At 37.0% G+C, this 16,049-nt stretch overlaps 1 protein-coding gene across 6 annotated transcripts in view; it reads left to right on the top strand.

Annotated features, from left to right (window-relative positions):
• The window catches only part of sgcd (sarcoglycan, delta (dystrophin-associated glycoprotein)), a 258,141-nt gene that overhangs the window by 179,819 nt on the left and 62,273 nt on the right, over nucleotides 1-16,049 (top strand). For all 6 annotated transcript variants that reach the window (XM_048165456.1, XM_048165460.1, XM_048165458.1 and 3 more), the window contains 3 exons: nucleotides 6,080-6,181; nucleotides 12,400-12,487; nucleotides 13,280-13,399. In XM_048165456.1, the coding sequence (XP_048021413.1) occupies nucleotides 6,080-6,181; nucleotides 12,400-12,487; nucleotides 13,280-13,399 (310 nt within the window). The remainder of the gene's footprint in view (nucleotides 1-6,079; nucleotides 6,182-12,399; nucleotides 12,488-13,279; nucleotides 13,400-16,049) is intronic.

Raw genomic sequence — 16,049 nt, 5'->3', positions numbered from 1 at the left:
TGATGTACAGGTATATCTAGTGTTATAGGAAATGTTCTCGGTTCCGGCCGACCTAATTATTGCAGCGTAACAATCCTTTAACGGATTTGAAAAATGTTAATGTATTGATAATGTGTTATGTGTATGCAAGAGCAAAGAGATGTGTTTTTAGTCTAGATTTAAACTGACAGAGTGTGTCTGCTTCCCGAACAATGCTCGGAAGATTGTTCCAGAGTTTAGGTGCTAAATAGGAAAAGGATCTGCTGCCTTCAGTTGATTTTGATATTCTGGGTATTATCAACTGGCCTGAATTCTGAGATCGCAATAAACGTGAAGGACTATAATGCATTAAGAGCTCACTTAGGTACTGGAGAGCTAAACCATTTAGAGCTTTATAAGTAAGTAGCAAGATTTTAAAATCTATACGATGTTTAATAGGGAGCCAATGTAATGTTGACAGAACTGGGCTAATATGGTCATACTTTCTGGTTCTAGTAAGAACTCTAGCTGCCGCATTTTGGACCAACTGTAGTCTGTTTAAAAGCCGAGCAGAACAACCACCCAGTAGAGCGTTACAATAATCTAGTCTTGAGGTCATGAATGCATGAACCAACTGTTCCGCATTTGTCATTGAGAGCATATGTCGTAATTTAGATATATTTTTTAGATGGAAGAAGGTGGTTTTACAGATACTAAACAGTGTTTACTTGGGGAAGTGATGGCACCAAGATGTACTGTGGGACGATGACAAGCTGGTGGAGGGGGTGTGATGCTCTGGGCAATGTTCTTCTGGGAAACCCTGGGTCCAGCCATTCGTGCTACTATTGTCATGAAGGGTACACCCCTTCATGGCAATAGTAGCCTCTTTCAGCATGATAAAGCACCTTGCCACACCAAAGAGTTTAAAAGATAAGTACACTTTCAAATTAAAATTTCCTTATAATTTACTCACCCCCATGTTATCCAAGATGTTCATGCCATGTTCATGCCATGTTCATATATATATATATATATAAGTTTTAACGATAAATGCTCATCTCCAGTGTAGACACTGCTATGTGTATTACTGCCCTCCACAGGTTAAAGTTTGAACTAATTGTTATATACTTGCACTAGCATATTGTTTATGACAATCTAGTTCAAACTTTGACCTGTGGAGGGCAGTAATACTTGTAGCAGTGTCTACATTGCTGGAATTCAAATAGAGAAGAAGAAGAGAGCTAGTTCAAGATGAGCATTTATGGTTAAAACGCATTAAAAAAATGTAGAAAATGTGTGATGGTTTCTCTAGATAAGACTCTTCTTTCTCGTCTGGGATTGCTGTAAACTGTAATTTTGACCTTCAACCATTTGGGCTCCATTGAAGTCCACTATATGGAGAAAAATCCTGGAATGTTTTCATCAAAAACCTTAATTTCTTTTTGACTGAAGAAAGAAAGACATGAACATCTTGGATGACATGGGGGTGAGTAAATTATCAGGAAAATTTAATTTGAAAGTGAACTAATCCTTTAAGGTGTTGCCCTGGCCTCTAAATTCCCCAGATCTCAATCCAATTGAGCATCTGTGGGATGTGCTGGACCAACAAGTTCGATCCATGGTATACAGTATGTTCTTTATACATTAAAATATACAGCTGCCTTTATGTTTTAGGAAGGGGGTCCCATCATAGCCCAAGGGGAAATGATCACATTTGGAGGTCTGTGACCTTGAGAAGTTTGATAACCCCATGAATTAGGAAACCTGGAAGTCATTTTTCTGCTAATTCTGCAATACCTTCTCACAAGATCTGTCTTTCTCCCTTCTCTCTTTCTTTTTGAAGCACACTAAACTGTCCCTCCCCTCAATGTCACAGCATCAGATAAAGGAGATTGTTTTTTCACCAGACCCCTCTTTGCAATTCTTGTCTACTCTTTCTCTCCTCTCTCGCACATTCTCTTCCACAATAAATATCAAACAGCCAGTGCAGTGACACTGGTGGTGGAAATCAATTTACTCCTTGATGCTGCATAAACTGTGGCACGCCAGAGGAGGTTTGTTGATTCCCGCATGGTACCGTGCAGAAACACACCTGAGAGTTTTCGGCCTTTCTGTCAGCTGCTGCAAACCTGCCTGAATAATTCATCATATTCTTTGACTTTCCTCTGCCCGTATCCACCACTCCTTCGATTCTGCTATGATTCGTGTAGAGAAAGACCTGGCGCCTAATCTCATTCTCCTCCCTTCCACTTTTCCTGCATCTTTACTTAGTTTACATTTTCTCACCACGAAAGGTTTTACTTTCAACCTGCCCCAAATCTCTTCTACTGGGAAAAACAAAATCTTTAAACTTTGGATTTTTGTAACTGGTTTTGGAGCATGATAGTTCATTACAAGCTGCTTGTTAGCTTTTTTTGAGATGGTAATGTTAATTTTGTCAGGTTTTTTTTTTTTTTTTTAGTCCTGTCAAATGTCCTTTTTTGTATCATACTGAGTCAACCTATTCTGTTTTTTGTTTAGTCAAGTTTTAGTTGACTAAACTTCAAAAAATGTGTCTATTTTACATGCTGTGCAATTTTAAACTTACAAAATTGATTTATTACAGTTAATCACGCTTTCAACTTTCAAACTAAAATTTAAACAAAGGTAAATGTGATCGTACCTTAAGAGTTTGCTCAAAATGTGCTGTAGGTTTGTTGAATCTGCTTGCATTTACTCTTTCTTCTCTCTCTCTCTCTGTTTTTTTTTTTTTTTTTTTTTTTTTTTAAGTTGCCAGTCACCACCAATGTTTTTGGTCATTTTTACAGACATTTCATTTAGGGCTGCATGATTTATCGCTATTAAAATGTATGTGCTTTGGCAAAGGCTGCGATTATTTTATGCACAGCTTATCAGAGCTGTACGGCTTTGTGATCCACAGTAAACTCTTCTCCATCTGAAAGCCAGAGGGCGCTCTTGCGCAGAAACTCTATATATGCCCTGCCACCGAAGAAGATAACGCGTCATGTCGCTGTAGCTGAATAAACAGAAGATTTAAACGCTTTGATTAAACATGACTAATAAACACACAACTGCCTTATTCTGTGTAAGAAGCCACATCATCTCACAGAAGCATGCTCAACTGTCATTATGAAGTGATTTTGATGTAAAAACATGTTATTAAATGTTGTCTTTTGATGGACAAGATGTTAATAAATGCTTCTCATGTATGGAAAATGTTTGACGCATTGCTTTTTCAAATGTACAATATAAGCGAATACTCAAACTCGCAGTGCTTTCAGATGGATTCGCATTTGAAGACTTAAGATGCAAAAGCCTCTAAGTGCCGTCTGAAATTTTCTTCTAAAATGAGCATTTTTATCAAGCTCGTATGTTTAGGTTCAGTAATTTTGCTTTAATGGCAATTAATAGGTCATTTTCATTGCCATTAATGAGAAATAACTGAACATAAACATACGAGCTTGATAAAAAAATGCTCATTTTAGAAGAAAATTTCAGATGGCACTTTTTTTTTGGCTTTTTGCATCTGAAGTCTTCATTTGGAGCCATACTTCATTGACAAGCTGTGCATAAAAAAATAATCGCAGCCTTTGCGATTTCATAATTGCACTAAGAATTGCGTTTAAGTGATAATCGCATTTAAGTTTAATGTTATTTTTGGTATTATGCGATAAATCATGCTGCCCTAATTTCATGGCCCCCAGAATATTTTGTTGCATGAATATCTGAACATGCAAAGTTTTATTCTAGCTTCATGCATTCTTTTTTTTATCAACAATTGATAAGTTTCATTTAAAAAAAAAAAAAAAAAACGTCGACATTTCAAGTCGACATTTCAAGTCGACATTTCACTTGGTAACATTAGACCGTTTTGATTTATATGCTATATATTATTGATGATCGCATTATTTTTCATATTCATCTGCTTACATATAAGATCGCTCGTTTCTGCTTCTTCTTTGCCTGTGTTTTTGATCTGGAGATACTGTACTCATTCAGAAGATGTATGATAGCGCCCCCTAGCGTATTACAGTGAAAACATGGAAAGCGGTAAAATCTTGTCAATGGCAGGGAAAGAGCTTCATTTGGAAAGTGAAATATGAGCAATTTCCATTTGCCATGTTCCAAAAGCTCTGTTTTCCAAACATAAATTAAATTGTGTGAAAAAAGCAGGAAATTGTTTAAAGAATTCAACTAAAATTCTTAAAACACAATAAAAAAGTCTTAACAGCATATCAACTGTCACTGTGGTTATTCGGTTGTTAAGTCTGATGTCACTCAGCGCTTCCGGGTCCTAACGCTCTATTTCATACCATAAGAAAACAACAAATGGTGCTAATATACACACACGATGTAGTGTAATACTACACAAAAATTATAATCATAACCTTTATCTCCATACCAAAATTCCAGATGGCCAGACAATGATTCATCTTTTATAAATCATTAAAATATTAATGTCTGTGATGCTGTGAGCACGGAGACTGTTGTGTAGACTGTAAGTATTTAAAATGTTTAACTTTTTTAAATGATTGATGTTTAATATGAATAAATATCGCTCATAAACGGCCATCGATGGCATTGTCTAGTGAAACGAGTCGAGGCTTGGACCCGGAAACGGCGTTCCTTACGTCATGACTTAACAAGCGGATGGGAATTAATCAAGGCTAGTGTAAGTTGCGAAAGGAAATGATTTCGGTTATCCATCCATATAGACATTATTTGATCCTTTTCTGCCCCTTTTTTGTAGGCTGTAAGGTACCAAATAGTAAACACTGAGATTCCATGCACTGACGTATGTGAACGTAGCCTTTGATTCCTATCCACATGCTAATGCTAAAGTGTCTTCTCAATTCATACAGACCTGCAAATTGCAGCATCGTGACTCAAAGACTCTGTTACAGACTTTCATAAAAGTCGGACATTATAAAACACACCCCACATATTTGCTCACTTTAATGGCAGTTGTGCAGGAAAAAAATGGCCAGCAAACCAAAGCAGGGTACAATTGTGACAGGCACTTTGATCCTTTGATGTGAATGTTATTAAATATGGTGATAAGAGCATGTGAGGGATAGGAAGTGGCAAAAGATTCCTCACCAAAGGCTTCAGACTTCAAAGCAAACAGTCAATGTTTACTGTAAGAGTAATGTTAAAATAGCAAGCTAAGCTATTGGGACCCTGTATCAAAACACATTTGCATGCATTTAATGCTTAGTGTAGGCCCGGAGTGGCCATCGGGAGAATTCCCGGTTGGTCACTTTTAGATTTGGCCGGCAGTAACTTACTACTTCCTTTGACATAAACGCAGTTTCACACAGGACGCGGAAAGCACAAGTTCATTTTCAATGAGAGACAAACAAAATCGGCAAATCGCAGGCAGTTCTAGCAGCAAAGGCAATGTGCAAGCAGTGCTTGTACACCCAAAATCGCATTGCTTGCGTGTGCAGCTCTTCGTAATGGTTATAAATATTATAAATATAATTACATGGCCTAAATAAATATTACGCTCACAATAAGCCACATAATGTCTACCTACCCTGCTTTCTCTCTATACTTCACACACACACAAAATGCATGTTACATTATTGCATGACCGATAATTGAAATAACTAATCGCGCATCTTTACTTTTGTATCCGCATAGACCTATTTACCATGCACATTATAGATAATAGTTATAAAATAAAAGTTTAAGTGCTAGGTTTAAATGTTCTTTCTTGGTTGTTTTTTTTTTTTTCTTCTTCTTCCTGACAAAATGAGAAATTTTGAATTCTAAAAACACCCTTAAACGAAGATGCTGTACATTTAATTGAGAAGCACAATTAAGTAAAGTATAAATGATTGTTTTCAGAGAATATGTATTGAATTAAGTTTATTCTTTTTACCTCATTGACATTTTTAAGTATAAATATAACAAAGTTTTGTGAGGTTTTATATAATTTGATAAGTCTTGCTTTAAATTTAGCTTTTTAAAATGTAATTTTGCTTTAAATTAAAATTTTATTGTTTATATGTATGTATGTTTGTATGTATTTATTTCTTTTTTCATTTATGTCATTAACCTGTTGTATTTCTCTCTCCCTTTCTTTTGCTCTTTTTCTATCCACCTCTCTCTGCAGGATGGCATGGGTCACCTGCGTATCACAGAAAGAGGCCTGAAACTGGAGGGCGATTCGGAATTCCTTCAGCCGCTGTATGCCAAAGAAATCCAGTCCAGACCAGTAAGTGCACATCAGGGCCTGTCAGCATGGTGTCTGTGCGATAGCAAGGAGGACATACATTCTCTCTCTCACACACAATGTCCAGGCGTAATAATATCAGTGAGGCTGCAGTGAATGGATGGCTTGATAATGTGTAGGGTGCTGGCGTTATCTCATCTGTCTAGCACGAGTGAGACTAGAGAGAGTGAAAGACAGAGTGATAGAGAGAAACAGACAGAGGAGATGAGGTGAATAGCAATGGCCTGATGGAACTGGTGATGAGAGGAAACTCCCATCCACTGCAACAGGAATAAAAGACTTACTCCAGGAATTAGACAACCACCATACGCTAAGATAGCGACACCTGGAGAAATAACCAACATACAATATCCGTCCGTCCATCTATCTATCCATCTATCTATCTATAGAGACTGACGAATAGACAGACAGACAAACAGACGGATGACAGACAGACAGACAAACAAACAGATGACAGACAGATGATTGATAGATAGCTAGATAGACAGAAAGACAGATGACAGACAGACAGACAGAAAGACAGACAGACAGTTAGACAGATAGATAGATAGATAGATAGATAGATAGATAGATAGATAGATAGATAGATAGATGACAGACAGAGATAGACAGACAGACAGACAGACAGACATAGATAGATAGATAGATAGATAGATAGATAGATAGATAGATAGATAGATAGATAGATAGATAGATAGATAGATAGATAGATAGATAGATAGATAGATAGATAGATAGATAGATAGATAGATAGATAGATAGATAATTTAAATACTAATGGCATTAAACCAGCACATATTAATTTGGATTGTAAATGGTACGTGAATATTGTGAGGATTTTGGTATTGAAATAGCGTGTGGAAAAGTGTCACCAGAGTTTAATGAATTAACCCAAGATTTTTCATAATTCCATTAAAAAAAGGCATTAATTTTTTTCAGATGCTTTTATTCAGTGCAAGTTGCAGAAGATGCATTGCAGGAACATTCCCATAAAGTGCCATAGGCACAGAACTGTAACCTCAGTTACCCACCAGCTGTTGCCACATTTGTAGTTCATAGCAAACTGGGGATGAATCTACCAACCTATTGATTCAAAAGTGCTTAACTGACTGCCACATACTGAAGCATAACAAGTTAAATGTGAGAAAAATGTTTAAAATAAAAGATCTGAAGTAATTTACTGTATTTATATCAGATTCCTTGAAATAGAAAGTAATCGTCTACTACTTGGTTCATTATTTCGCACTCTCTTATGTGATGATGCCTTCAAATTTAATATTCCAAACCTTTTTTTTCTTTTTTTTTTTCTTTTTGTGTGCAACACATTTTAAATGTGTGTTTCATTCAGAAGGTCACAGCATAATGAATAATTGAACACCTGTTGCATTCCTGATGTTTCTCTGTGTAAACAACACTACCAATATCAGCATATGATGAATCTGGTTCACATTTCTATTACATTGAGCCTTTAAAGTCAAAATGAAATCAGAATTGACCTTGTTTACTTTGTCATTGTACATTTTTGGTCTTATTCTGCACAGTTCACCAAAAAAATAAAATAATAATAATGTCCCTAATGACAAGGAGTTTAATAAAAATAAGTAAATGTCATGGAAAATATAGTTTGTGTCAAGTAAAAGTTTGTGTTCCTCTTAATTAGCCTCACACTGTTTGACCTATTTTTTCAAAAAAACAAAAACAAACACAGATGTTCTCACAATAATCAAGAGCATCTACAAAGAAAGCATTTTACACTTGAGTTAAAACAGAGCAGCAAAACTACAATGCATAATTTACATTAAATACATATCTCTAGCTTTCAGTATGCAACACAATAGTATCTTTATTTAAAGTCAAATGGGGCATGAAATATTGTTCTAGATTAAGACAGATATCTGTATCCATGTCTTGCATAACTGGCTGTTACTATCAGTCTTATATACAGAATCATTGTTTCTGTCAACTATTTTCAGCTTTATTTATTTATTTTTGCATGATGCATGTTTCTTGGAGGAGACCATCTGCCCAACAATTAAACCAACCCAGACATGCATGCTGTGTTCTTTTTTGATCGGCCCCTATGCATAAAGGGAAATTTTTACCAAGTGTTTGCACAGTACCCTGCCTGAGGAGAGACATCACAAATGCTTACACTTTTGTGCACTTGCTTTTCTTTAAAAAAGACGAACTTATGGTTATAACACTGCAAAATCATTTTTAACAAGCATCTTTGTCTTATTGTCCAGATACAATATCTAAACAGCCGTAAAATAAGATTCGGCTGATAAGCATGACTACATAAAAATATTAAGTCTTGTTTTCAGAGAATGCATCTTGATTGTGTGTATTTTGCACTGGTTGATTTTTTTTCATTAGTTTTGTCAAAACATGTCAAAAAAAAAAAAAAAAAAAAAAAAAAACACCAGCCAGTGCATTAAGATAAAATTCTTATACACTTACATTCAAGATATATACAGTGGGTATGGAAAGTATTCAGACCCCCTTAAATTTTTCACTCTTTGTTATATTGCAGCCATTTGCTAAAATCGTTTAAGTTTTTTTTCCTCATTAATGTACACACAGCACCCCATATTGACAGAAAAACACAGAATTGTTGACATTTTTGCAGATTTATTAAAAAAGAAAAACTGAAATATCACATGGTCCTAAGTATTCAGACCCTTTGCTCAGTATTTAGTAGAAGTACCCTTTTGATCTAATACAGCCATGAGTCTTTTTGGGAAAGATGCAACAAGTTTTTCACACCTGGATTTGGGGATCCTCTGTGTAAGAGATGGCCCCATTCCTCCTTGCAGATCGTCTCTAGTTCTGTCAGGTTGGATGGTAAACGTTGGTGGACAGCCATTTTTAGAACAGGCCATTCAAGAACAGTCACAGAGTTGTTGTGAAGCCACTCCATCATATTTTAGCTGCGTGCTTAGGGTCATTGTCTTGTTGGAAGGTAAACCTTCAGTCCAGTCTGAGGTCCTGAGCACTCTGGAGAAGGTTTTCTTCCAGGATATCCCTGTACTTGGCCGCATTAATCTTTCCCTCGATTGCAACCAGTCATCCTGTCCCTGCAGCTGAAAAACACCCCCACAGCATGATGCTGCCACCACCATGCTTCACTGTTGGGACTGTATTGGACAGGTGATGAGCAGTGCCTGGTTTTCTCCACACATACCGCTTAGAATTAAGGCCAAAAAGTTCTATCTTGGTCTTATCAGACCAGAGAATCTTATTTCTCATCATCTTGGAGTCCTTCAGGTGTTTTTTAGCAAACTCCATGCAGGCTTTCATGTGTTTTGCACTGAGGAGAGGCTTCCGTCGGGCCACTCTGCCATAAAGCCCCGACTGGTGGAGGGCTGCAGTGATGGTTGACTTTCTACAACTTTCTCCCATCTCCTGACTGCATCTCTGGAGCTCAGCCACAGTGATCTTTGGGTTCTTCTTTACCTCTCTCACCAAGGCTCTTCTCCCCCGATAGCTCAGTTTGGCCGGACGACCAGCTCTAGGAAGGGTTCTGGTCGTGCCAAATGTCTTCCATTTAAGGATTATGGAGGCCACTGTGCTCTTAGGAACCTTAAGTGCAGCAGAAATGTTTTTGTAACCTTGGCCAGATCTGTGCCTTGCCACAATTCTGTCTCTGAGCTCTTCAGACAGTTCGTTTGACCTCATGATTCTCATTTGCTCTGACATGCACTGTGAGCTGTAAGGTCTTATATAGACAGGAGTGTGGCTTTCCTAATCAAGTCCAATCAGTATAATCAAACACAGCTGGACTCAAATGAAGGTGTAGAACCATCTCAAGGATGATCAGAAGAAATGGACAGCACCTGAGTTAAATATATGAGTGTCACAGCAAAGGGTCTGAATACTTAGGACCATGTGATATTTCAGTTTTTCTTTTTTAATAAATCTGCAAAAATGTCAACAAATCTGTGTTTTTCTGTCAATATGGGGTGCTGTGTATACATTAATGAGGGAAAAAAAATGAACTTAAATGATTTTAGCAAATGGCTGCAATATAACAAAGAGTGAAAAATTTAAGGGGGTCTGAATATTTTCCGTACCCACTGTATATTTTTATTTGACTATTGTGCTTCATGTGGTAACGTCTAAATTGATTGATTTTATTTAAATAAGAAATATGTTATTCACATAAAAATATTAGGTTACACCAACAAAACTAAATTTAAGGGTAAGATCAGGTAGAAATAGTTAAAGGTGCAGTAAGTGATTTCTGAGAAACGCTGTTGAAAGTGGATCGGACTGAGCACCACGACAAACTTTTAGCCAATCAGCAGTATACATTCATGATGGAGGAGGAGAGAGAATGAGCAAGAGGGAGAGAAGGTCAGAGGAATATCAGTGGAATAAGAAGGGTTATGATCAGGCAAGAGCTTTAGGACCCACGTTAATATTAGAAAAATTGGGAAGGCCTAAAAACTGACGCAGAGGTTGCACTGTTTTTTTGCTCCGTATTCTTGCTCTTGTGTACTGTATTTTCTTTCTTTTCTTTCTTTTTTTTGCTCTTCCTGTCGTTTGTTTGTCATCTTCACTTAATTTTTCGTGAAACACTATTTTGCTTCGCTTCTGCTATGATAAAGAGACATTCACTCTTGCATCACATTTTGGGGGTGGATCAATGAAGGGAGGGGTGTGTTTGTTGGGGTTGATATCAAATATCAACACACTGTAAAACCAATCAATGAAATTAATTAAATTAAATGAGTTTGTTTCACTCAAATTATAGCAAAAGTTCATGGTACCTAATAGAGAAAAGTTGCTTGAAAAACACAACATTTTATTGTAGTAAGCTGAACTGCAGATTTCAGCATGCTTTGTGTCAGACTGTATAAGGAAAATAAATGTTGAAATTAATTATTTTGTGTGTTTTGCACAAGATTAACATAGTGAGACATAAGTTAGTGTTTAATGTTGTGTTTTGTTAGGATTTACAGGGAGTTCTGTTATGTTTTATAGGGTTACCATAGTGGTAAAGTGTAGAGCCTGTGGTTAGGTTGGGAGTGAAGGAATGCCAGTGACGTGATTGTTAATGAGAGACACCTGTGCACCACACTGGGCTTGCTCCACTTCCACAGCTCTTGGCCTCACCCCACTTGTCAAAAAATTTAATTTCTACTAACATAAAAAAATGAGTTAGTTTACTTAAATGTTTTGGGTATTCTAAACTTATTGAGTTTTACAGTGCTTCTGTTCTGTCATCATTGCTTTGTACCAATGTTAGTTTTTGCTTAGTCTTATGTAACTTTATTACTTTGAGTTTAAAGGTCCCGTTTTTCGTGGTTTTTTGAAGCTTTGTGTTTATAGTGTGCAATATAACATGTGTTCATGTTTCGCGTGTAAAAAAAACACAGTATTTTTCACATAATTTACTTATCTGTATACCGCTGTTTCCACTGTCATAAAAACGGGCTGATGACTTCCTTGTTCTATGAAGTCCCTCCTTCAGAAATACGTAACGAGTTCTGATTGTGCCAGCGGTTCCTGTGTTGTGATTCGACAGCTCTGAGCGCACCTTGCCCGGAAAAGTCACGCCTCTTACCATAACGTGGAGATGCACGCGCTCAGTGTTATTGTAAACATGTCTTTAATTTTACCCTATCAATTTGAGCCAGAATCAGACACGGTGATTGGACTGCGGGATGAAAATAACAGCGTTTCGACGACATGGCGACAAACACACTCTACAAACGCAACTCTTGTGTATTCCTGTGGGTGGAGGTTAGTCAAAAAACTGTTTTAGTGACGTCATTAAAGAAGGAAGTAGAGGGATGTAGTCCAAACTGGCCGTTCGATGTAGGCGACTTCTGTTAAATAAAATATCTCGCTTGGCATTGAACTTTGAGCTTTAAAATTTTACAGATTTTAATTATACTCTAACTAAACTTTGAAACATGGGATCACGAAGAACGGGACCTTTAATGAACTTAAACCATTTAAGGCAATCGTTTCCTTAAATAGTTTGAGTTACCGTAACTTATCAGGTTTTACAGTGTAGTTATCAGAAATCACTTACTGCACCTTTAACATAACAATTGGAGGTTCCCACTTTTTACAGCGTGGAAGACAATTTGTATTTTCCTCTTTTCTGCATTATGAGTAAAAAGTAGAATTGATTTATTTTTCATTTATTTATTTATTTTTATATTTTTAACTCTTCTTTTTAATGTCAGGGAAGCCCATTGTTCCTGCAGTCTTCTAAGAATGTGTCTGTCAACATCCTCAACGAGAAGAAGCAATTAGTATCTCAACTTGTTGCAGGTAAGCTCACAAATACAAACACACTTAAGCTAAGAATCATCTAAAAACCCTCATGCATCTCCTTTGTGATAATTACAATTGTCTTGCTCCCCAAGATTCCGCAGACTATAAATTGGAATGAAGATTTCTCGCCCCATCTCTGTGGGCGTTTATATTAGGGTAGATAGCATGAAATGAAATATTCACTGAACTCAGGAGGCGACTATGGGCCAATCCTCTCACAGAAGGAAAATGAATCCAGGCAGCTATAATGTTAGATTTTATGGGACAGATGGTTAAATGACTATTTTGAAAGAGTTAAAGGGTTCTTTGATAGCCAGGTTGTTAGTCTCATCTCTCTCATGATGTAGCCTTTATAACTGTGACTAGAGACTTCATTACAGCGCTGTAATTGCATGTGCATGGATGCATGTACTATTAAGTCCTGGTTAATAGTGTAATAGTGAGGCCATATTTTAATGAAAGCTATTTTGCCTTAAATGGACTAGTTAAGACTTTCACTTGAGTTATGTTGCTAGAACAACTGTATAGAAAACACAATTAAAAGGAAGTGTAAGAACAAGTATGTGTTTCATTAATTGAATTCTAAAGTGTTTTGTGTACTAGCTGGTCAGAAAAGTCATTAAATTAATTTACAAGATCGAATGTGCCAAATGTGCCAAATTAGACTAATACTTTAATTGCTATATCCTGTCAGAATATCTTACTTTTTCTTAATTTGAGCTAGATTTTTTGGGGGGACATATGGAAAATGTTCTTCAAAAACTGTAAAAAATATATATTTTTCATCAGGTTCTCATGGAGTTCATGCACGGGGCAAAATGCTGGAGGTAAAATCAAGTGCAGGAAAACTGCTTTTCTCTGCGGACGACCATGAGGTGGTAGTTGGTGCAGAGAAATTACGAGTTATGGGTGAGTGAACATTTAAATTATGACACATTTGAGGGCATTAAACTTTTTTTATGCTCACAGAAAGCCTTAGCCTTGTTCCCACACAGTTGTTTGGCACAGTCTACAAAGAGAAAGCTGAAGTGCTAACTGAGCCTCTCAGAACTGCTTTTAAGCACAGACTGGAATGAGACATTGTGCTCACATCCTGAGCTTTGACATCCAAGTCCATTTCACACTTATAAGAACCCTCCAAAAAATGGCAAAGCATCTACTACAATATAATGAAACATTTGTCATTTATTTGTTGCTTTCAAAAATAAATTCAATATCATTTTCAATAATATTGTCTAACATACAGGTTTTCAAACTGAGGTCTGAAGACAAGGAAGTTTGTGGAGGGAAAAAGATTCTTTTTTAGGGATGTCGTTTTAAAGTAATCATTGATTTTGACAATTAATGAATCAATTACTGAATTTGTTATTGTTTTTAAAAAATCCAAATGTTATACCATTGATTTGTATTTTATTGTTGTATAGTTAATAGAAATTTCCAGTAACAATATAAAATCTTTAATAATAATAATAACATTTACTATTATCAAATATTATCTTTAAAATATATGCCGTCCCCATTTATTCACTGTTGGCACAACCTGTTTTGAAAAGGCCCCACAGTTTCTGGTCACATTTGGCATGAAAACAAGAAGCACTTGGCAGAGCTTTCCAACATTAAAACCCCAGATGGTGAGAATATATATATATATATATATATATATATATATATATATATATATTCCGTTTATCTTTTTTTCAGTGATTTATTTTGGGAAGTGAAAAAAAAATCCTGGACTTTTCAAGGTTGTTTTGTGCCGTATTTGATCACGGCGCTGTGCTTGTCTCAGGGGTAGAGCTAAACTTCTTTAAAGTGATTACTCAAGCCTGTGTACATCCATTTTTCCCCCCGATGATTTTCCCTAAGCCACAGTTCATTACCTTACATCCACTCTAACTTAGCAACGGACTGCAGTGCGAACAGGGGTATTTAGAACTGGATGTTTCTTATTCGGATTTTATCTCAAGTGTTCCTGGAGTGATGCCAGGCATCTGAAGTAGTCTGAAGGCCTTTGGTGGACCACACAGGGATGATGTGCACATTTTAAGGTCAGGAAAATCCTGCTACTCTAATACTTAGATAAATGCCTGTGTCTCCTTGTACACGTCTATAGCTTATCAATCTTGAGAGCTCCTGCCATATAATAGGACTACTCTAATGTCATGACAGCTGAGAGTGAGTCTATAGGTAAACACAACTTCGACTGCCATCAGAACACATCTGATCAACTCAGAATAAGTTTAGTAGGCACAACAGCTGTCAGTCCAAGCAACACTTAACAAATACCAATGTTCACTCTAATATTTGTTCTTCCACAAAACCTCTTTCTATTGGGCAAATCCTTTAAAAATCTGATTCATCCAATGACTTGCAGGACTTGACACCTACAGTGGTGCTCAGAATTATTGGCACCCTTGGTAAATATGATCAAAGATGACTATAAAAATAAATCACCACCATGGCAGAAGCTTCATTTTGTACTCAGTGACACATTTTTGTGTTGGTTTTGATGTTTGTTTTGTATCATTGTCCTGATGGAAGCTGCAACCATGGCCCATTGTTGGATTTCCAGCAGAAGTGGCCACGGTTTGATTTTTTTTTTATCTGTTGGTATTACATAGAATCCATGAAGCCATGTATCTGAACAAGATGTCCAGGACCTCCAGCAGAAATATAGGCCCACAACATTAAAGATCCAACAGTATATTTAACCGTGGGCATGGGGTACTTTTTATCCATGTGTGCACCAAACCCATCTGGTGGGTTTGCTGTCAAAAAGCTCTTTTTTTAGTTTCATCTGACCATAGAAGTTGGTCCCATTTGAAGTTCCAGGGCCCTATTTTAATGATCTGAAACGCAAGTGTCAAAGCGCGAAGCGCAAGTAACTTTGTGGGCGGGTCTCGGCGCTGTTGCTATTTTCCCGGCGGGATAAATGGCTCTTGCGCCCGGCGCAAATCTAAAATGGGTTGGTCTGAAGTAGCTTCATTATTCATAGGTGTGGTTTGGGCGTAACGTGAAATAAACCAATCAGAGTGTCATCTCCCATTCCCTTTAAGAGCGAGATGCGCTCGCGCCATGGCGGATTGCTATTTACATGGCGTACACACGATGAGTCAGTTAATATATATGTGTGTGTGTGTATTGGCACGATTGTTCAATTAATTAGCCAATTTCATTCATCATTATAAGTAGTAATAGGCTGAATTGAAAATAGGTAGCCTAATTCTAATACACGCAATGACTATTCATCATTACATTTTTATATTTATGTACACAATAATATTCTTTTACACTGTAATCCTTTTGTTTTTAATATTTGGCATGTTTGTGTGATGCGCATCCCTGTGTGTAATAAGCAAAGTCAACGCGCACTGTGGACGCGCCCAGAGGTGCAGTTTCTACCAACGCGCTCTAACAAAAAAATATTGCGCCATTGACTTTAGACCAGGTTTGAGTTGGTCTATGGCGCAGTCTATTTTCAGCTCCTTAAAATAGCAATGCGCGGGCAATGCGCCTGAACACACCTCCTTTTTGAGCTGAACCGCCCAGGGAGCGCAAG

This window comes from Megalobrama amblycephala, linkage group LG18 (assembly GCF_018812025.1).
Source record: "Megalobrama amblycephala isolate DHTTF-2021 linkage group LG18, ASM1881202v1, whole genome shotgun sequence".
NCBI classification, from domain to species: Eukaryota; Metazoa; Chordata; class Actinopteri; order Cypriniformes; family Xenocyprididae; genus Megalobrama; species Megalobrama amblycephala.
This window is presented reverse-complemented; position numbering and strand designations above follow the sequence as displayed.